The sequence below is a fragment of the Platichthys flesus genome, chromosome 10 (assembly GCF_949316205.1).
Source record: "Platichthys flesus chromosome 10, fPlaFle2.1, whole genome shotgun sequence".
In the NCBI taxonomy this organism is placed as follows: Eukaryota; Metazoa; Chordata; class Actinopteri; order Pleuronectiformes; family Pleuronectidae; genus Platichthys; species Platichthys flesus.
The window spans coordinates 21,673,440-21,697,373 of record NC_084954.1 but is presented as its reverse complement, the minus strand read 5'-3'; the positions used below and the strand labels follow the sequence as shown (position 1 = coordinate 21,697,373).

The 23,934-nt window shown below is 40.6% G+C and overlaps 1 protein-coding gene across 3 annotated transcripts in view; it reads left to right on the top strand.

Moving 5' to 3' along the window:
• Positions 1 to 23,934, top strand: part of LOC133962145 (apoptosis-stimulating of p53 protein 1-like) — a 45,782-nt gene that overhangs the window by 8,571 nt on the left and 13,277 nt on the right. For 2 of the 3 annotated variants that reach the window (XM_062397615.1, XM_062397614.1), the window contains exons 2-9: positions 4,986 to 5,133; positions 6,991 to 7,098; positions 9,829 to 9,890; positions 20,216 to 20,311; positions 22,452 to 22,508; positions 22,821 to 22,941; positions 23,266 to 23,345; positions 23,735 to 23,899. In XM_062397615.1, the coding sequence (XP_062253599.1) occupies positions 4,986 to 5,133; positions 6,991 to 7,098; positions 9,829 to 9,890; positions 20,216 to 20,311; positions 22,452 to 22,508; positions 22,821 to 22,941; positions 23,266 to 23,345; positions 23,735 to 23,899 (837 nt within the window). Of the gene's footprint in view, positions 1 to 4,985; positions 5,134 to 6,990; positions 7,099 to 9,828; positions 9,891 to 16,350; positions 16,647 to 20,215; positions 20,312 to 22,451; positions 22,509 to 22,820; positions 22,942 to 23,265; positions 23,346 to 23,734; positions 23,900 to 23,934 lie in introns of those variants that run through there. The other variant, XM_062397616.1, reaches the window with a different exon arrangement.

The following is a 23,934-nucleotide window of genomic DNA, read 5'->3' as shown; positions in this document are numbered from 1 at the left end:
GTTGCTGAGCTGTAAGTCTGAGGCCACAATGTCACATAGCATGACATGTGTGCTTCACCAAGCGTTTTATGGACAAGATCAGTCATATGAACGTGACAGTGACGGTGGTGTGTGATATGAAAGCCTGGTGGAGTTTACTGTACTTAACGGGACGAGGCTGGGGCAGAGGGGACCTGGTTGGGGTGTCAGGTCAGAGGATGTGCACCCACCACTGTGCTGCTCTGCCTATATTAATTACCACAGTGTGTTGATGTGCCCGGTAGCGAGTAACTAATAACATGAACATTGATGTGTTTTGCGCAACAGTTGGGCCAACAGTGGCCCCCTCACACTTTCACTATCCTCTCCCACTATCTCCTTCTCTGTGGCTTAAAATAGCCAAAGTCACTCTATTCAGCACCGGAGGCATTTCAGGAACCACAACTCAATCTGTGTGTGTGTGTGTGTGTGTGTGTGTGTGTGTGTGTGTTATGGGTCCTGTTTACTTATACAGTATGCAGTTGTCATGACTGTGAGTTTACAGGGATAAGACATGCTAATGTGTGTCTGTTACTGTCTTCAATTTTCCGTTTTTCGTTTAAATCCATCTATTTAAGGTATTTAAAATATATATGCAATTAAGAATTAAAAAAGAATCATCATGGACATATTGATGTGGGCATATTACATCTTATCATTGTTAGCTCTATACACACACACTGGAGAACGTGTTGGCTGGTAATACAACTTATAATAGCCATTAATAATCCACATTATATTGTTTTTACAACAGTGTAGCTTAGAGGTTTTGTTGGCTCCTTTTGACCTCTAGATATATTCAGGTCTGGGGGATGTCGGGTGACGTCCCATTTCTTGCAGAGGCTGTGTTGGGGGTCCACAGTGGGAGTAAACAGCAGGTTGGCTTTCTTTGCACATATTTCCTTCATGGCGCTTGCATGATATTTCCCAACCTCATTCATTTTAGATGGGGCAGAGTACAGGACACTGTATCCATAAATGTATTCGTATCAGTTAATAATTAAATGAAGTAAGACAGCTTATCTGTGCAAAACTCCTGTGAAATACAGGTAACCTTGATTGACACCTGAGACCCCCTGAAAGCCTCAACAGGACATTTGTCACTTCAAATTGTCATTAAAATAACATTTTGCATGCAACCAGTTCACCTGCAACTCACGACACGAGACCATATGACGCCCACAGCCACCACATCAGACATGTAGGCAGACCTGGATCCATTATCCGATCTCAGCGATTAATAAATAAATACAACTGATTGTCTGTTTGTGTGAGGAGCGACAGGGACTAGCAGACACACACACACACACACACACACACACACACACAAACACACACACACACACACATGCACACACTACAGCATAGAACTGGGGCATTGCCGATTGCCACTTGGTATACACACTGGTAAAAGGTAAACTGCAGAGGTGGAAGCTACACATGATGGTATTGCAGTGAAATGGACAATGCCAGAGGATGTTCAGAGTTTCACAATTTACCCAAGTAAATTAAAGAATATACCTTCCAAAAAGTACATTTTTAGCTCAAGGAATTAATTCAGGAGCCTCAAGGCCCTGGTGGCAAACACTCACGCACACAAGCAATGTCTTTAAAGAAATATACGGTGGCATTCGTATTAAGTCTGTAGTTATAACAAATGTGAAGTTAATACATACACAATTTTGAATGGATATTGATGAATAGAATAAAAAGATACATGTATGAGATAAGAATATCTTTGATAGAAATTTGTCATTTTACAATTGTAAAGAGAAAAATAAGAAACGTTAGTAAAAAAGTAAAGAATAATTAAACAAAAGCATAAATAAGAACACAAGTGTTATGGAGTGTCTGACGATGTCTTCCACAGCATTCCCATAAATCTTCCTCTGCCCCATTCTAACAGCCCATCCATAATTGCTGTCACTCTCTATGCTACATGTAGGCGTTTGCATCATTTGGGATAGTTAGGTATGCATAAGTAAATCACATTGTGTCCTTACGTCTTGCCAATCGTGAAATATACAAACGAGTTAAAGTTGGTGAGAGTTGAAGTTGGTGTCTCTCTGTCTGGCAAATCTGAGTTAGATATGAAAGTCCCTCAACGTAGACACTACAATGTACTGTTGGTTGGTCCTTTATCTTTAACCTAACCTTGGCTACTGTTTAGAGAGAGAAGGGAGTATCTGTGGAATTTAGTCAGGCCCTGTTCTCCTGTACAGATATCATGTGTAATATACAATATGCATAATATATAGTGGCCTCTACAGTAATGAGTTAGGATATTCAAAATTTCCTCCTCAACGAGGAAATATGAAAATGGAAATCATATAAACAGAGCCAACAGATTGATATTGGAATTGCGCAGACAGAAAATGAGAATTGCACAGTGAGTTTGTGGTGCTGAACATCGTGCTTGGGGTCAAATGGTTGTACAGTATATATGCAGTATACAGTACAATTGTTTTCACACTTTCAGTTTAACTTAACAATAAAAAGTTATCTAACTGCTTGAGGGGAAGACAGGCAATGCGCAGAGTCCTGTGTTTAATGATGTGAAGAATATGCATAAGAGAGGGATTAATGAGGGAAATAAACAAATTGAAATACACATCCATAATAATTTAGTGTAAAGTTTAATGCAGGAGGCTCCCAAAGATGCACCAAACAAGTCCCAGGTTATTCATCACAGCTAGTTGGTGGAAGTAAATACAATTATTGTTTATAATGAGAGGAGAACAGGTTTTCTCTAGCGAAGCACAGTGAAACAGTAATGAGACAAATTACTTTAAATTACTGCACTTAGATATCGCCTCGTATTTATGAATCATATCAAGTGATACTGCATTGAATCTCCATGATGGTTTTAAGCCATTTGGACATCTGGGACATATGCAGCTGCACAGCCACTGCATGTTTCGAATATTTTGGCTGCGGGTTTCAGGGAGTTATTAGTAATTTGTTGATATCTGGCTGAAACGATGGAATCACTCCAAATATTTGATTATATAAAACCTCAAAACCCTCTCTGCCAACCCTGCTGTAGTGTATCAAAGGCTGGTGTAATAGAGCATGTGAAACTGAAACATAACAGCCTATGTACAACCTTGTGTGGCAACAACTAGCCTGTTTTGATGACTCATGCACGAGTAAAACCCCAACTGTATTCGCAGGGTTTCAGGGTTTTGGTATGTGTGTGTGTGTGTGTGTGTGTGTGTGTGTGTGTCTGTGTGTGTGTGTGTGTGCATGTGCGCATGTGTGAGTGTGTGCGTCTAATCCAAGCTTTACAGAATGTGTCCCTGCTCAATCTGTCTGCATGCAACAAGAGATTACTTCACATGATCTGGGACAGGTGTATAGAATACTGTGGATTAGTTCACAGTGTATATTTTGAGTGTGCGTGTGAGTGTGCATGTGCTTGTGTGTTTGTGAGGTAGAGAACAAGCGAGCAACATTGAGATTAAAAGCATATCTGTATCTGTGTGTGCCTCAGTGTGTGTCTGCTCCTATCCCAGATTACCCTAAATTTATCTTTCAACTGCCGACTGACTATCTGACATGACATCATTGGTGACATCACTGGCGGTAACACAGGATGTCCTCTATCTGATTGCGATTTTAATCTGTTGGCTACAGAATTTACAGGATTTACCAACAAAATGATTTGATCATTACTCCCCGGACGATATAGTATAGAATCACATACTGCTTTTTCAAAACTGTTCATAAAAACTCTTCTTGTGTACACTGAAAGATAATAATAATAATTCACTAAGTGCAGAATTAATTAGCTTATTTCATTTCTAATATTACTATTTATGTGCAATTTTATTATGTTGGGCATTATAGTATAGTATTTTCAATATCATGTCCAATATTACTCCCATATTCTAACTCTTGTAATCATTCTCATTACTACTTTCTATTGCAACTCTAGTTTTAGCTTTAGTTAACTGTCTCACTTCATTGCAGTTTATTCTGTTGTTGTTCTAGAAACTTGTTCTGCATTTACTACATATAAGCATTATATTTTTATTTTAAATAATAATATGCTTTATATTACATTTTTATTTTCACTGATACTTTTATGCTTAATCACTCCATTGCACTCTATTGTGCAGCTACTGTTATCTTGAAGCAAGCACAATAATTTTTATTGGGATCAAGGAAGTCTATTGTATCGCCGAAGATCATATTGGCACATTTATAACATACATTTCTTTATTAGTCTAAACAAAGCTTAACTTTTAGGAACCTTTTGATCAGGTTAAACCTCTGTCGTGAGCCTTGTGTGTGTGTGTGTGTGCGTGTGTGTGTGTGTGTGTGTGTGTGTGTGCATGCATACAAGCAGTTATTGATAGGTAATTAAAGCTGTGATCAATGTGTTGTGGATTCAGACAAACGGTCGTATCTTGTTACAAGTTGCTGTCATCAGTGGCTGTCAAACAAAGCCTCATTCCTTTAGTTCTTCTCGTCACTTTAATTTGACATATGTTGTATCTACACATATTGAAAGTTTTAAATTTGATTAGATAAAGGTCAGCCCTGCAGCTCAGGTTTCTATGTTGTTAGACAAACCAAGTAGCCTCGGAGCTTGTGGATTAAATCGTGTCTGGAATTTAAGCAGCTTCTCTACATTCACAATACTTCTAAATGTGTTGTTGATGTTTCTGTGCAGGGGTGATCTATTTGACCCACTCCTAAAATTTTCAACTGAATTTCACACTTAAATCAAAACTGCTCACTCACTCACGTTTTACTTCTGCAAAAGGAACAGGACTGAGTCATTTAGCAAAGTTCACCATGCTGAAGTATTGTTACCTACTAGTAAGCTAAGTTGGTTAGTTATTAGTTAGGTCTGACATTGGCCATTAAACAGCTAGGAATTATTTCATCCATCATGTCCAAAAGGTAGTCAATAGTTGTACATTTTATGACATTTAACCTTTTTATTTCTATGGTTACAGGTGATACTGACAGTTTACCTCAATGACACCCAGCAGATGCTAACCGAGGTCCCAGTTTCTCCGGCAACCAGAGTGACTGATGTGGTTGAATACTGCAAAGAGGCCGGCGAGGGGGAATGTCACTTAGCCGAAGTATGGAACGGGCATGGTGAGTCCAAGTCCATCAATGCAACAGCATTTATAAATCTTTCTAAAGAGTTGTCGATAAGCGACAGAGAAAAAAAAACAAGACAAAGAGCACACCAAAGTCCTGAAGCGTATTGTTAACAAAAAAGTTAAAGAAAACACAAAAGTGTAACAGATGAAAACAATGATACTAAACCCATTTGGTCAAAGCACATTTCAATAGTAGATTTAAAAGGAGTCAGTGACAGTTAATTTATGTGGTGGTGAATTCTGATTTAGAAGCTCAGCGAAGTGGCGCGGTGGCAAACAGGGTCTTGAAAGTCTAGATCAATATTTTAAATTCAGTTTTAAAACACTAATGGGATTGGTAATATAACAACAAAAACAAGTTGTGTTTCTGTATATGCAGATGATACACTGATTGAATCAATTCATTTAGGGGAAATTAACTGATTAAACACAAAGCTGGTAAAAGAATGGATTTGGGAAATATATTTTTTGTCATTCTGATTTAATATTTCCACAAATCCCAATTTTTTTTCTTGTTTTAATTCATCTGGTTAGCCTCCAATACCCATATGGTAACTATTGACAGGCTGACATGATTATAATCTGAAATTAGATAATTTAGTTTTGAAGTCAAATATACACAAAAGTCAGACATGCATCACTGCTGCAGTCTGTGAAATCAATGGCAGTGTTAAGTGCCTCCTGTATACAGGATATCATTGTGAAACTTGAATAGACCAGTCCATCACATGCAGACACTTGGTCTTGCTGGGTCCTATAAAACATGGCCTACATTCATTCAATCATAGCGGTTGTTGCAGCAATCCACTTAACATCGTAACACACAACAATGTGTTTGTTTAGCATTGTGGTGTGACTGAACGGTCAGCCAGGCTATAAATGGCTCTAATACTATACTGTCTCTCAGAGGGTGACTGTAAGGCAACACATAATGAATAGTGGTATGAATTGTGTGTGTGTGTCAAAGTCGCTGTGTGATGAAAGGCCCTGCCTCAAGGCCGCAAGTGGCCTCACAGCTTGTGTGTTTGTCTGTGTCTATGTGTGTATTTGTGTGTGTGTGTTTGGGTGTTTGTGTGTTTCTTTGTGTGTGTGTGTGGCCGCGAAGCCGTTGTCTACATGTGTATATTATTGGCTTTGATGGATTAATGGATTTTCCAGTAGGAATGTTGTTGGCCTTTGAACATGATCGCACTTTGACCTTCTTTTTAGTTTTTTCCTCTTCAATCTTATAAATGTTTGAATACACATATACATCTGACGTAATTATAAAATTCCATATTCCAGCCATTACAAAAAACAATTGAGTGTAGTTTTAATAAAAGTCAATTATGTAGGAGTTATAACAGGTTTCCAAACTTGTTTTCATCTTTTAAGGCGGTATTGTAATCTGTATTTTAGATTTAGATCATTCGTTAAAATTATAAGACTAATTTTAAGCTTTCAAATGTTTAAATTTTCTATTTAAACATTCTATTTTCTATATCCCCCTGTATGGAGCTTCTATCTTATTTCCTGTATGATCATTACACAAATAGAAATATGCAAACTCAAGTTTGAACAGTTTGTACGGCTCCACTTAATGTCTATATCCGTTTTTCTGACATCTTTGGAAACTTTGCAGAATAGCATGCCTTTATTGTCAGTAGTAGTACATCATCTAAGGAACTCTGCTGTGCATCTCCAAAATATTTTAACATGAAAAAATAAGTTAAATAATTAAATAATAAATAAAGGTATATAAAGTATATAGTAAACCCTGGTGAAATAGTGCATGGTGCAGGGTGATGCATAGTAAAAGTGATAAAAGCAATAGCTTGAAGTTAAAATAAAGTCGTATTTCTCTCCTCAGAGCGAGTCCTCCCGCAGGAGTTATTATTGCTGGATCTCCTTCAGCAGTGGGGGGCCAGGAGGCCTGAGGTCAGCTTCTACCTCCGACACTGCCCCGCCTGGGCACAAGGTATACACACATGCAGGCACTCACGCACACACACACACACACACACAGATATACGGTACAAGTTGAGGCCACCCAAACACGCGTCTATCTGCTGATTGGCAACAACTTTCTAACAGGTTTCTGTTTTTATTTCGGTAATCAGAAAAATTCACATCAAAGAAACAGAGTGCAGGTGTGTGTGTGTTTGCGTGTGTGGTTTTAGAGGCTCGGTCAGTAATTAGCCAGATAAGATGATTAGAAGTTACATAATGTGGACGGGGAAAACCAGAAGTGTGGGGGAGGGGGCAGAGACACAGACATGATGTTTGGTCTGTTGCAGATATGTCACATGACTTTGAAGGCAAAGAGGAAGATTGGATGTGTAATACTGTATGTGTGTGTGTTAGCACCCAGGGCACATGGTGGCAGAGCTGCTACTGTACTGGTCTGTAGCACTGGTGTGTTTCTGTGTCAGTGTCAGCTCCCAACAGGCAAAGGACGGCCTCACCATTTGCTGGTGTATCTCCTGTTCCCCCCTTGTTCATTGAAAACATAATTATCATTCATTAGAATCTCATTAATAACATATGCTTGTGAACAGTGAAGTGTATTCTGAGTCATCGAGCCCATTCATAATTTTATAGAAACAGTATATAAACCTTTATTAATGATACATTTATCCCACCATTGTTGTTCCCCTTCAATATTTTGTCAACAATATATAGGTTTTAGCCAGTTTTTTTCTGTCCCAGTCAGAGATTCTGGTTCCAGCAGCTTGGTAATGGGGCTAAGATCAAGAGGAAGATGCAAAAAAAGAGCAGCAGGTTATTTGTCCACCTGCTGTGAAGAGAGGGGACTGTTTTCCTCTCTGTCCCACTGTTTCCAGCACCAATATTTAACCCAGATGTGGCTTTGATGTGAACAACTTTGATTTTGGACTGACAGGTTGATGCCCTCCAGCAGAGTTAAGCTGTGTCTTAATTAATGGGGGTGCATCATTTGAAGGATGTGGTCTAACCAGCCAATGAAGACCACCCCCTTCATTTGCCACGTGGACCTTGAAGGCAGAACCAAAGAGGATTTCAGTGATTAGCATCAACAGCCTGTACCGACCTTATTGCAATAGCCTAGCAACAGAGCTGAAGTTGGACACAACAAGAAAGTTTTAATTCCCTATTTTAACAGTTTTTAGTTAAAGCCTGATACTGACATATTGGACGTCTCGTTCCATGCCAGCGCCATTACCTCTATGAGAGGAGACGGTTGGTCGCCAAAGCTAAATAATCCTAAAATATGTCTTGTCGAGAATCATCTCTCTGTTGGAGGCTTCGTTTCTTGGGGACAGAATAAAGTGTCAGACAGAGCCCTTAAAATAGGACAGCCCTGTCGCGCCGCTGTGATGCAATCGATCTTCAAACGCAGCCTCTGAAGAATGCGACCCCTGAAATGAGACACAACCATACTGTCCTTTTCGTTTGCTGCCAACTTGTGTGTGGCTCCTATATAATAATAATAATATAATAAACTAGCATCTTAAAAACTTTTGCCGGTGGCTCTCTTACCACGCACATTACCCTAATGTATTACCTCTTCCCAGGCTAATTTAGCAACATCTGCCCTCTGCGGCTCATTGAAGGAGCCTGTGGTGAGTTTACACCTCCCACACAAGGACACCACGTTCCTCTTACAAGCTTGGCCTGCTCCTCCTCAAATAATCAGCCCTGTAGTGGGAAGCAAACTGCTCTCATTGGGATGGAACAGAAGTGATCAACTGGTCATAAGTGATTTTAAGCAGCAATTCAAACTGTCCTGGAGTGAATTGACTGAAAATGTAATTTTAAGTGCTGTGTTTTTTATAAGAATATTTGTTATAAGATACAATTGAAACTGCTCCAGTGAATATAAAGTACTGTTGAAGTGCTCTACTGACTAGAGGTGAAGCTTGGAGCTGTGTGGGATTAGCCTAGATTGAACCTGTCTGGTCTTGGTAAAGCATTAGAACAAATGAAGCTATTTATAGATTACAAACCCTCAGAAGAAGGCCGAGCTACAGATGAGAGAAAGGGAGGATTCCCAACTTTTGTTTGTATTCAGAGTGACATTTTTTTAAAATAAATAATGTTTGATGTTGTAATCAAACCAGCATGCATACAGCCTGTGCTAAATCAATCCCACTGTAATGCGAGGCCCTGTCCTCTGTATGTCTGTGCTGCACTGAAGGCAGACTGCCAACTGAAGCATTTACATCCTTAGAATTCGTAATTGGAAAGACTGAATTTAAACAAGGACAGTGCGAACGAGGGCACACAAACATCATTACTTTCACTTTCAACAACAGCATACATTGAATTCTAAAAGTGGAGCATGCTGGAAAGAAATAAAGAATCATGAACATACATGAAATAAATCCCATCAAGGTATTTAAAATACATCATGAGTTTAGATGAAATGATGGAATTATGATTTAAAGCAGCCAAAAGTAGAAGAAAAGCTAATTTTTACACCCTGAGGTGTCCCTGTCCCTTTATCTTTGTGATAAAGCATGGGCTTGAATAGTAACGAATAGTTAATTAAGGCCAAGGACCCCCTCACTCACTCACTCACTCTCTCTCTCTCTCTCTCTCTCTCTCTCTCTCTCTCTCTCTCTCTCTCTCTCTCTCTCTCTCTCCCCCCCCCCACCCCCATCCAATACACAAGGCTCGGGTCAGCTAATCTGCTAAGATTTCTTTTCATTGTTCTTCCTATATGCAGGAAGTCAGCAGCCTCTGGAGCAAAGCTGGACCTCAGAAGAAACAGAGAGCGCTAATGACAGGGTAGGTGGACACACACACACTCACACATACACCGGAGCTTGGCTGAAGGTGCAGGACATGCCGTGTTTTGCATTTCCAATTAGCTCAACTTCAACACCCTGGGCCTATTGTGCATTGTGCACATTATTGCCTTTTGCACTATAGATCTTTGGTTTGTCTTGAGCAATTTTAGCATCTATGGGCAATGCCTTTGCTTGAAAATACACTATATAACTCACACAGAGTAATAGTGTATACATAAATAAATGTGCAAATTGTAATTTCTGAATATGAGAGAGTACATTCAGACTCCCATATTGTTGTTCCATTCCTTGAGATGTGAAGTTGAAGCTAAAGGCCAATACAAGCCCGCTTAAAGCTGCACATGCATCCATTCAAGTTCAACCTAATGAACCATGTTTGTTTAATTATATTTTATTGATGAACACCGATGAAACATTGAAAAGAACAATTGTTTGTGAGCAAATGTTTTTACAAGAGTCTGGTACAATGTGTGTGTGTGTGTGTGTGTGTGTGTGTGTGTAGTCTAGCGGATTAGCCCATGGATTAGTGACAGTGATGATTATAGTTCTCCAGTGAGAACCATGTGAACATGTGAAAACACACACACACACTGGCACACGCACACACACACACACACACACACACGCGCACACACACACACACACAGCATAAATATTGTAGCATATATAAAATATATATCATATACTATATATATTACGAATTGGCCTTTCATCAAAATACTAATACCTTACTAATATCTGGTGGCTAACTGTTTTGTTTTCCTAGCTTGCTTTATCCTGTTCCCTGTACAAAATAATGAGTCATGTAGTTAAAAGAGCCTCTGACCTCATGCTAGCAGCTTTTTATTTGTCTCTAACTACTATTTTCGACCACGTTGGCCATTGTGTTGTACACAGGCTACACCTTAGCTTTGTATATGTGGGTTAGGCCTTGGTTAAAGAGTCACCAGCCATGTTTGTATGTGTGTTACTGTGTTGGTCAGTCTGCTGGTTAGTCAGCCGCTGTGCATGTGTGTGTGTGAGTGTGTGTGTGTGTGTGTGTGTGTGTGTGTGTGTGTGTTGGTCAGTCAGTGAAGGTGGGATTAGCTTGGTCCCATGACATAACCGGGCTAAGAGGATTTTTAGTTCGCCAAACAACTCCTCCTCCTCCTCTCACCTCCCTCACTCCTTCACTGTCGTCTTCAAGTCTCTGTCTGACTTCTGTCCTCCGCCTTTGGTTTAAAGCAGCAGCAAAGAGACGCGAGCACGGGGGTGAGTTCTCAAAATGCTTTTCTCTGTGTGTTTGTGTTCGCCTCCCACTTTCTACCCACCTTACACTTTTTGCCACCTTTGCAATTCAGCTAATCATACATGATAAAAGAAGGGAAATGTAAAGGTGACTTTGAATTGTGTGTGTGTTTGGTGGTTGTCACAAAATAAGAGCCTACTAAGAGTTTATGTCTGTGTTTTGCAGGGTGTGGTTTCTTTTGGCCATGTGTGTTTGGGTTTTACGTTATTGTAAGTGTGTGCATGTGTGTGTGAGGGTGTGTGTGTGTGTGTTTGTGCATGTATATCTGTAGTTATGAGGGTCAATTTGGGTTTAATGCCATCATTGTGAGGACATTTTGATGTTTTGAGGACAATCCTTTTTTGAGGGTTAAGACTTGAATTTAGGGTTAGAAGTAGGTTTAGGTTAGAGCTAGGGGTAGGCATTTAGTTGTGATGGTTAAGGTTGGGGTAATGAGTTTTCTCACAACTATAGAGAGACAAGTGTGTGTGTGTTTACCAGCCGTACATAGAGATGTGGATGCATGTCTCCAAGTCAGGGTGTGACTTATACGTCTATATAATCATAACCAAAAGCTCACTTAGTTACTCACTCATACACACAGACACACCAGATGCTGCTCCATTTCGCAGATTTATGTCCTGATAGTCTCGCAAAAGTTTCCCACTTGGGAAAACAATCTGGTTTGTTTGTATTTCTTTAGCCAAACTAAATCATCTTGGGCGGCACTAAGTCCAGGAGGCAGTGATAATGCCCCTGCAAAATAGTGCTAGATGCGGGGAGGCAAGCAACTGAAAAATAAAACAAAAATCGTATTCCCTGTAAACACAATAACAACAGAAAAAGCAAAAGTCCCCAGGACTGAGGTTGCTCCCAGGTTGGCGGCAGCTCCTACCAAGTCTTAAGACTTAAAAGTTTTGAATTGTCTTAATATCAGATCACACAAGGGTTTTCTTACATATCACCGCCGAAGTGCACCACGGAAATTGTAAATGCTCTGTATTTGTATAGAGCCTTTCTAGTCTTGATGGCCACTCAAAGCGCTTAACAGTACATTCACTCATTCACACACACATTCATACAGTGCATCTATTAGCAGCACCTTCTTTTCCTATAAGGGGCAATTCAGGGTTCAGCATCTCGCCCAAGGACACTTTAGCATGCAGACGGGGAAACCCGTGATTGAACTGCCAACCTCCTGGTTGGAGGACAACCGCTCTAACACTCAAAGAGAATTATTAGTCCTGGCTACGTCTAGCCTTCTACCCCTTGAGGTATGAAATATAAAAAAAAAAAATTTGAGAGTCAAGAGTTGTTATATGATGTGGGCTTCCTGCCTACCCATTGCCTGAACTTTACTAAAGAGAGTTTTCTGTTACTGTGAACGTGTCTGACTGAAGAATCTCCTGCTCCGTTCTAAATATGTGAAAGGTGGAGTCCAGACAAAGTCTGCACATTTTCCAGACTTCATGTCTGAAAACAGCTTCTGTTCACTGTAATTTCATTAAACAAATTGACGTAGCACTGTAACACAATATCAGCGGCTACCTAAAGAAATATGTAGCTTGTCCAATAATATTGTGCGCCGGTGTTCTGCAGTAAGCTCCTCCCCGTCACAGCCTTCTACAACCCTCGCCTCTGACCTCACTACGACCACATGGTGACAGTCACACACTTTGAGTTAACAGACGCACGCACACACACGATTCAGTGTGTTAATCCGACCGTGAGTAACTCGACCCCATCCAGCTGTGTAAGAGCACTGTTAAGGGATATATTAAGAAGTCAGGTGAGTCTGTGTGTGTTTGTCTGCTCTTGACAAAGCACAAATATCAGGGGCTGTGTTGATGTAAATTAAGATGAATATTTTCACTGTATGTCATCACTAGAGAATCATCGGTAAATTATGAGATAGTCTGGGTTCAGGGATGTCGGCAGACTTGACCTGCTCAATGTGAACTGGTGATGGATTGATAAAGGTTTGTCTTAGAGCTTGTTACTATTAAAGGTTTGTCTTACATTTTCATCAGAGGTTTCCTATGACAATCTCGGTTGTATGAGTGATAAGTCAGGACACATACAAAGTGACGGACAAGCTATCTGCGGTGCGGTTCAGAGACGTGACCTCTTAGTCACAGGATGGGCCACCCTGCTGTGTGATGGTTCGTCGCTGCAGTGGTTCTGATAACAGAGTCTTCCCCCTCTGCTCTGCTTTGGCTGCAGGAATGTCTGAGGTCTGTTATTGTAGATTAGGATGAATATTTTTACTGGAGGAGTACAGCAGATGGAAAGGGGATGGGTTTCATTGTAAGGGTGACCTATGATCAGAACAAGGTGTGTGTGTGTGTGTGTGTGTGTGTGTGCGTGTGTGTGTGTGTGTGTGTGTGCCTAACTCTGCTAGAACATTTGCACTGTTGGGAAACTTAATACTACCAAGCTGTAAAGGAGAAATATTCCCATGTGTTTCAGATTATAGCTCTGATTTCATCATAGGTGAAACTGCAGCAAAGACCAGTGAACAGCAGCCACACAAGATAGTTGTAAAGATTAATGTCGCCATTACCAATTATGCACTTTCAGTAAAATGTATCGAATTTAGTGTAACCAACAAATGGAGAATGCACTTTGTATATTTAAAACCACTTGACTTGTACTGGTCACATTTGTACAGCACTTGTCATCCTGGGGGACACAATAGTGTGCAGACTGCATGAGCTTGGGAGCAAACCTATAATGATCCATTAGGTGGACGATCTGCTCAACTTCCTGTGCCACCCTAACATGCCTCCACAAAATCCTGCATAAATCGTAAGGACTGTAAATCCTGAAACATTTCCTGCACTCTGAATGAAGAAACTGTGGAAATTGAGTTTTCTGTGACTTCATAAACCATTTCCACATGGCTGTGAGTCTCCTGCGTCTTCTGCAGCATTGCAAGATAAAAAAATAATGATCAAACAATCAAAGAAATGTCAGAGGATTATCAGTGTTCAAGAGAAAATATTGTCATTCAAAATCATGACTGTGAGGAATGCCAGCTGTAATGTGAAGGGGTCAGTAATTGTAGATCCAGTTTTTTTTTACATAATAAGCATGAATGATCAACAGACAATGAATAAACACCCTGATTTTACAATTTATCACTATAGGAAAAGAACTGTGAAACTATGTCAAAATGATAGTACATGTAGACGTTGTTTGGATCATTGGTCACATTATGCTTTTAGTAGGCTGTATACTGTAGGTATGGCAGAGGCTAAATCCTGATCACTGTCGATAAGACCCCTGTTCAACATTAACATTTTGTCCAAAGCGACTTAAATTTTTTTTTATTACACTCAACATTTATGAGGGTCATTTAGGGGTTCACTATCTTGCCAAGGATACTTCGGCATGCAGATGGGGAAGAGTGGGGTTTGAACCGGCAACCATTCATGTTGGAGAGCGCCCACTCTACCCCCTAGGCCACACCGCCTATTTTGAGGAGATGCAAGTTTATATGAGGCGTTTTCATTTGCTACGACTTTCAGGCTAATGAAATTCAATTTTGGCTCTCATCAGCCCTCCGTTGTGTGCCTCTTGTGTCGTATCCACCTCTTCTTTTTGCTCTTCTCCTGCTTTTTAATTTATGGCCATGTCAGTTTCTGTACCAGTTGCAGGTGAGAAAGGGCTGATTATAGCTGGAAAGGTCCCTACATTGTTTTACCAGTGTAAACCACTGAAGAAGAAGTAGCTCAAAGTAGCCCAGAGGCATGTTCACCCACACAGTCAACTAAAAGCAGTTGAAATGGACTGAAAACCACCCAGGATGGAAACACTGAGCTCAAATACCACACAGCGTTACACATGTTCTGAGTTCAGATCAGCTAAGTGTTTTTTTAGCCATTAGCTGAAGTGAATGAACAGGAAAGACTGCATCTAAATATTAAAATATTATATTTAATTTCTACTGTTTCTATCAAATAATTTGGTCCCTCGCTAAATTTCCCCAACATAATTAAAGCGAGGGTTTTCAGTAGTTTTAGTTCGTTTTTTCTTTGGTAGAGTAAAAGACTAAAGGGTTCTGCAAAGAGCCAATTCTGAAGAAAACATATCAGTTAACAACTACTCAATATTAATGAAAATGTTGTCATGAAAATGTCAATTTCAATTGAAATCTATTTCAATGTCTATTTAGTTTAAAAACACATAATGAATCGCTGTCAACTACTTATACATAGATGTGTGTCAGTTTCACAGGGCGAAAGACTAAATGTGTGACGCAGCAAGTGTGTGCCATTATTTGTGTGTGTGTATGTGTGTGTGTGTGTGTGTGTTGCAAAGGAGATGGCAGAGAAAGGGAGAAAGAGGAAAATATGACGCAGCAGGAGTCAGATGTTATTCCAGTGTGCGCTGGTTTGTTTGTATGCAGGAAGGTAAATAGTACTTCCACACTTCTGGCAGTAATATGTGTTACAGCTGTTCATCTGTCATCGACTGCATCGTGATCATCGTCCTCATGTAACACATCTGGAGCAGCAGGCAGAGGTTGACTGAGTGCCCCATCATAGTGTGGTGCAGTGATCTCCCTTTCCGAGAGAAAGTGGGAGAAAGAGAAAGAGGGAGGTGTGAAGGGGAAAGAGAGAGTGAAGGAGAGAGAGGAGGGGATGTCGCTGCAGCAAAGAGCCAGCTGCAGAGGAAAGACAAGGACTGAGAGCAAGAGAGAGTCGAAGGAATGCAGATAGGTAGAGAGACAAATAGAAGATGTTGAAAGGTGCAGAGGAAGAAGGGGAGAAGGAGAGGAACATAGACAGAGGGACCGAGGGAAATACAGAAATAGATGATAAGAAGGGATGGAAAAGATGATGACATAGAAAGATAAAGGGATGGAGAATAGGAGGGATGTACTCTGTTGTAAGATGGATGGAGATAATGACTTCCCCTCTGTGTTTTCTGCACCAGTGTATATGTTCACATGTTTGTTGTAATTGAATGCGGTGTCACATTAGTGGGTTTTCCACTCTGTTCACACGTCACAGACAACACACCAATAACTGAAAGAGAGTGGATGAGAGAGCGAGAAAGAGGGGGAGGGAGGGAGTGTGCGACGAGCATGAGAGAGAGAGAGAGAGAGAGAGAGAGAGAGAGAGAGAGAGGGAGAGAGAGAGGGAGAGGGAGAGAGAGAGAGAGAGAGAGAGAGAGGGAGAGGGGAGAGTGTCATAAATCACAGCACATCACTGGGTGGACGAGAGGGAAAGTTGTGATAAGGATCGCTCTGGTTTCCTCGACTCTAAGCTGCTTTTTTCTCCATCAAGCCCACATCTTTTCTCCCTGAAAGCTTTTTTAAGGTGCTCAGGTCTCCGGGTCTGTGAGCGGCTGGTCAGCATGGAGTGGAATGAGGTGGATTTGGTGCAGGAATTTACTGTTGAAGGACAATGCAGCAAAATTAAAGTCCGCTCCTGCAGGATCACATGGGACAGCCTGCAGGTAAATACGGCACAGCAGGGGGGCTGAGCAGAAACTGCACGTCAGTGACAGCATGTAGGCTCGCGCAGCGTCTACAGAAACATGAGCAGCAGAATACATGACACCGCCTGTGAAGTGTTAACTTTTCAGTAGCTGTAGGGTGCATGCCATTGATTAAACGATTGCAAAGACAAAACTGAGGAAAAAAAGATGCTACATTCACTGTTGTGACTGACAAGCAATCGTATTCTAACCCATGATTATATCAGCAAGTTTTATTCAATATATTAACCTACTGCTTTGGAAAAAAAATATCTTCAGGGATGTGTTTTTAGATTTGTATTGTTGGTGCAAGCTTTTTTACTCTAAAATATAATTTTGAAAGGATCAAGGATTCTTTTATACTTAGAGTGGAAGGAAGCTGCTAGAAAATCAACCATCGCCTTTTTTACTACGTCTTAACATTATAGACAGAATGCACATCAGCACAACTTGTTTACCTTAAAGTTGAAAAAGCAAGCTGGCTGGACTGGTAGCTAGAACGCAAGAGTTTGGAAGAGATGATTTTACTGTAGTTCACCAAGCAAAGAACACACCAACAGACTCTGTGAAATGAAAACAAAAGTTGCATTTTTAGTGACAAATTATTCTATTTTCCAGATGAAGCTACTCACTGTTCATGTTAAGTTGCTCTAGCTTCCCGCCGTCTGACGATGCTATGTGTTTTTTTTAAGGTTTTGTTTCCGTTGCGTGCTGTATTCTCACATGGGCTCATACGGACATAATTATAGGGGGCTGGCAGGAGGAACTCCGGAGATTGTCCGCAGCGCCTGACTCGGTCATGTGCATTCTCAGACACTGCCCCTGTGGATAATTTCAGGAGATTGTCCTGAGTGTAATGCAGGTCTACTACACAAGACTAAGATTCATTAGGTGGCCAGAAAAACGACCCCAAGTAACCAAGTTAACAACTTATTGTTTGAGTATTATACATCTTGCATGACTTGAGCAACATGAACTATCCTGTTCTTAGAAGGTCGCTGATCTAGAAATCAGACTAGTGTATCATGGGCGGGCCACATCGGACTAATCCTTGCTGGGGGGTAGCCTTAACCCGCCACAGTCATACATCTACAGATATTATTAAAATATCAGTGCCAGTAACTTCTAACAATAACATTTTTCTGTTAACATTGTCAGAAATTATTTAATTCAGGGATATGTTTAATACTAACATTATTATTATAGTAACTTGGGCTGAAATAATATATTATTGTAAGTCGCTTTGGATAACATCAGCTAAATAATATGTTACGTAATGTCCAACTCTAACTATGACCTCAGTGCTTAAACATATAATTAAATCTACACCCTTATGACAAGGTCAACAAACACTCATCATATAAAAAATATTGTGGCAGGATGGGTGTAATGGATAGGTTAACTAAAGTTTTTGTTTGTGTGGTGACGCTTCTGGAGGTTTTGTTGTGAAAGTCTATCCCCACTACACCACCGTTGGCAATATTCTCTCTAGATATCTGATTATACAGGCCCTGCTTGGTATCTTTAAGTTGACAGCAGCGGACCAGAGTACATTAGCATAATGCACATCAAAGATCTGAGGATCTGCAGTTTCCCATAGCTCAGCAGTTAGCTAATAATATGTGGAACCACTGACGGGAAAACCAGTGTAACATGCATAATGTCCTCGTCTAAAACATGATGCATTGGAACACTGTGTGTCTGCATAATGTCACTGAGTGTTAGCCTGAAGGCAATGATGCTGTCTGTAACACAGTGTGACCATCTGTGTCATTAATCACCAACGCTGATATTTAGCAAGGTGCTAATGCTGCAAGTTGCAGCTTCCCCCCCAGGAGCCATTAAATGGCCTCTGAGTTTAATTCATTTTTCTGATTTCTTATCTAAGGATTGCCAAAAGCCCAGGGCTATGTGCAGGGTAATGGACTTTTTCACCGATTCCTCCCTGAGTCAGGGCATTCAATATTCCACAGAGGTTTTTAAAGATGTATTCTGAACATTTAACAAAACTGACGGAAGCCTCAGTGCCATTGCATTTAAAAGTTCTGAACTATTCTCTCTAATCTCTGGCATATAATGAGTTCAATCTGTGTGGTTTTGTTCAAGGCAATATTCTTGAATTGGAGATTTTTTGAAATGTACTACAGTCTGATATACTGTATCTACAGTTTTCATGTACAGCTGTTATTTTAAGGCAATGCTTGGTGCAGGCAGTTAATCAAGTTCAACCATATCAAGATTTTACCTGCAGTATAGCAGAGTTCCCATTTAAAAGTGCTGACAGTATATGGTTGTTTAGAGTTACTGAGACATTTGTTTAAGGTAGAGAAGATGGGTTTCTCACAATCCAATTTTAATTTAGTATGTTTAACTCAGTTGAATTATTATTATTATTAAACCATTTAATCAAACTAGCTTCCAGCTCAAGATCTCTTTTGACTGATTAACATGTGTAGCTGTAGCTGGTGTAAAAGTTTACATTACTATAGTAAGACTGCTTCAACACATAATGTACCCTTTCACACCACACATTATATTTTTGAAGTGACATAAAACAAGCATTACAAAACTGGCCATACTGTAGTCTATGAAAACCTTCACACACTGAGATCAGAAATACATTCTTTAAGGCAGATTAATTTTGGGGTTCCTCAGGGTTTCATTTTAGTCCAAGTCATCAGACAATTCTACTGTAGGTGGAATTCATAAATTCTGGATTGAAACTAAATGAACTGTGAGTTTCCTTGAGTTTCAGCAATGTTTTATCTTGGTAGAAACTATACTTTTTCAGCTTTGGCCCCAGGCCTGTTCAAATCGAACCGGTCTGTTGTGATGGTTTATCATGATACAGTACAGAGCCCCCTGGTGTTGAAGTAGTCTTCCAGCGTTATTTAGGTTATTGCCTTTATGTCGTGGATTCATTATTTCCCACTGGATACAATTTGAAAACTTGTATATTAACTTGCTTCCCTACTGGAAATGAATGCAGCAGACCAGATGCTGTTTGTCTTTGTGTATCCATGAGTGAACAAACACAATAGCAGGATGGAGCTGGGCTGAAACCTTCCGCTGTTGTCTGCTAGAGGCATCCCCCCCCACCCCCCGCCCATGACCCCACCCCAAAAGCCATCCTTACACACACAGGCACAAGCATTTCATCACGTAATCAAAGACATGTTTGTTCTGTACAGCCACTTAACAAGGTGTTCCGCTCTGACAGTAAAAATCAGGACACATAATCAGTGATTAGATTTTTTCAAGCCGTTGATGTCGTTGTCACAGCACTGTGATGACCCAGGCAGAAAGGATGCGGACATTTTCCCTCAAACCAATACTACAATATGTCCCGCTGACAAGGCCACCAGCTGCTGGTAATAACATTGTAGCAGACTGGGGCGGCTCAATGACCTAAAGTGTGAGGTGATGTGTGTCTGCAGCTGTGTGTCATCTTGTGTCGTCAGTCCTTATCTTAGCTCTGTGTCATAGAAATACACAGGGGGAGGTTGAATTAATATATGCAACTCTTGTGTGTGTCCTTGTGTGTGTAGATCCCCCGTGTGGAGCTGACCCTCTCCGAGCTCCAGGAAATGGCCACAAGACAACAGCAACAGATAGAGGCTCAGCAACAGATGCTGGTCGCCAAGGTAACTTAAATCTATTACCTGTCAGGAACTGTAAGGTTATCTACGTTAGAGTCCGCCTGAAAAGGTCAGTCCCAGGAGCTGGGGCCTCGGAGGAATGTGTGTGAGTGTGTATGTGTATGTGAGTGTGTATGTGTGTGTGTGTGTGTGTGTGTGTGTGTTTGTGTGTGTTTTTGTGTGTGTGTGTGTGGATGATGGCTCATACGTCTTCCTTTGAAACAGAACATGTTATCCAGGTCAGAGTTTAGGGACTGGAGAAAAAAAATCCATTTGATGCAATAGACAACCATTCACCTTGGTGTGTGTGTGAGAGAGAGAGACAGCTCATGGTCCCTCGTCCCCGGTTCCCACGTTAGGAAGTGACTTTTGACTTTACAGGAAGTGAGGTCAGCAGGGGAACCACAGATGGAAGTTGAAGTAGAATTGTACTCCAGGAAAGAGTCACCAGGGTGAGCCAACACAAACCTGACTCTGAGAACTTCTGTTCATGTGAAAGCATTTTCACTTAGACTAAAACAAATACAAATGTTTTCCAAAGGAAACTATACTTTCAAATACCAACATTGATTTGTCCTATTTTGTTTTTTCCAAAACCCATTGTGGCTACTTTATGCTGATATACAGCATTTTTAAAGCAGCAATCAGCAATCCCCCAGTGTTTCCTTCCAGTGTTCAAGTGTTTCCCTCTCTCATCCGCCATGTGGAGGCAGTTTCCATTATCTGATCCATAATTGGTTCAAAGTGGTTTTAGGATTTCCATTTATAAAAGGTAAAAAAAAAGTGCATAAATGCTTTTTGCAGCATTGTCTATGTAACAAAACGAGCTACAGTTATGTAATGAATTATGTGTGTGAAAGTTTATGTGAATGTGTGTGTGAATGTGTGTGAATGTGTGTGTTTGGTGCCACTGAATGATGGGAGGGTTCTTGCCAACATTCCATTTCCCTATTTGTGTGTGTGTGTGTGTGTGTGTGTGTGTGTGTGTGTTTGTGTGTGTGTGTGTGTGTGTGTTTGTGTGTGTGTGTGTGTGTGTGTGTGTGTGTGTGTGTGTGTGTGTGTGTGTGTGAGAGAGAGAGATAGAGAGACAGGTCAGCTGTACTACGTGCCAGCACTAGAGAGGTGTAAACTGCCTCAGTCAGCATCGCACATGGCATCTCTCTTCCTCTCTCTCTCTTTATCTATCTATCTCTCTCGCCATCTATCTATCCATCTCTTGCTCTCCTCTTTCTCTGCAGGATTGCAGGATTTTTGTTTTATAATGTGTGAGGAGGTTTATTACATAAATGCCTACATTTCAACAAAAATCAGTAGCCACATTTTCCCAAAGTTACAGACAGTAGGCCATTTCAACAGTGACAACATTTTTTCTAAGTATACCTCCGTTATTTGAAAAACTAAATCCTTGAGATGACAAAAAATTGTAGGATTTAATTAAAGGTGTTTGACAAAAAATATGTGATAACAATTCAAGGATTTGCCATTTTTATATATAATCCCTCTATTATCAGAGGCTCAAAAACTATTTGACAAACAGATATAAAGCGACGCCTGAAGTCTGGAACTCATAGGAAGCCTATGCCCATTAGATGCTTTGCCAGGTCACTACTGCAGATGTTTCAATTGCAGCTTGTTTGTGGGTTGTTCTGTCTCAGTTTTGTCTGCAGTGATTCCTCTGCTTTATTTATTTTTATTACAGGGAAATATTTATTTGCCTGGAGATACTCTTGGTTAACTTAGTCTTGGATCATTATCCATCTGTACTGTGAAGCATTCTCCTATCAGCTTGTTTAGTGCCCTTTAGGGATTGTGTGTGCATAATGGATTTGAATATACCTGTGTCTCATTATTTACATTAGAGCCACTGTGCAGCCTAAGCAAAAAGTTCATTTACGATCAGATCACTCAAGACAAATGTTAATATCTGAACAGGGCCATAGTAAAAATAGAGAAAACAGGTTCCCAGGACTTTCAAGTGAGAGACACTATCTGCAATAGAGGGAGAGAGGAGGTGTAGGTTTTGGATGATGAAAGAAATATTTATAGCAATAAGTCTGGTGCCAATGCCAACAAGTCTATACAGCAGAAAATGTAGCTGTAAATCTATGAAAATCTCCAAAGTCATCATGTCCTCTTTTTCCTGTAGGAGCAGAGACTGAGGTATCTTCATCAGGGAGGCAGATCCAACCAGGGACAGACACAGGTGGGATTCTTATGTCTTCTATCAGTCTCAAGGAGAGGTTAACATTTTTTCAAGTTATCTCCAATACAGCACACATGGTCATATGTCCATTCAAATTGTCTCTGTAATTTATTCTGTACATACTGGCTGCCAAGTTCCAACTGCTAACTGAATGGATATGGCAAACTTAACATTTTAAACAAGCCCTGTTTATTCCACCCGAGTTATGGAGACACAGTTATTTAGTTTTTTGTTGATATTTCAGTAGCTAATGAGATGAAAATGCAAATGGACCTTTATCCCAGGTGGTTTGTGTTCTTCTCTCTGGTTTAGTCTGAAGCTGAGAAGCTGCAGCGGCTGAAGGAGCGAGTAGAGACTCAGGAAGCAAAGCTGAAAAAGATCCGAGCCATGAGGGGACAAGTGGACTACAGTAAACTGATCAACGGAAACCTCTGTAAGCCTAAACCCACTGAACACACAGGATGATGACTGTGATTACAGCAACTGCAGTTTATGACTATAAATATTAAAAAGACAATGAATCTAATCTACTGAAACATGAAGGGAGCATGTGCAAAACAGCACTATACAGTGTGTATTCTTTGACTTTTCATATGATGTTCCTATGATGTATTCAGGGACTCATATAGACAAATATTTGCTGTGAATAAAATATGTATACATATTGCTGTAGATGCATACACACTTCTCACAAAATGGAGATATCAGCAGTGATCTCATTCACTGTGAATATATCTGACTTCTCTCCCGTCTGCAGCTGCCGAGATAGACCATGTGAGCAGCTTGTTTCAGGAGAAGCAGGCGGAGCTGCAGTCTGCAGTGGTCCGAGTTGACCAGGTAATGCTGAGGCTTGTCTGGAGTTGTCTGTTATTCAGATTATTCTAATGGCTGTTATTCAGTTAAATTATGCACTCTACAACGATACAAATACTTACATGCATAATAGATGAGCTAGTAATCAAACAATTCCTGTGTACGCCGACACGTGCATACCTTCACATCTGCATGCGCATGCCCAGTGTAAGTGAGTGCTCATATGATATGTGTTTTCAGGTGTCTTAGTGTGGATGGGAATTCAAATTGAATCTAGAGCCAAAACGCTTTTATGGAGAGAGATCATTTTAGTTTGAAAACACTATTTTCAAATGAAAACATATAAATATGGATGAAACCTAAGTGTCATATGAGTTGTTGTTGTTGAGCTCTGTGTTAAACTGCTTCACCAGTTGACTCAGCAGTTGGAGGATTTGAGGAAAGGGCGCATTCAGTTTCACTCTGCGCCGCCTCAGGGGGCACCCACGGGGGGCCATGGTACCACCACAGGCCAGAAAGGGTCGCCCCTGTCGGGCCCTGCAGCACTGGAGCTGAGGAAACTCTACCAGGAGCTGCAGGTAAATGACACTTCCCACGTCATTTCTTTGACCTA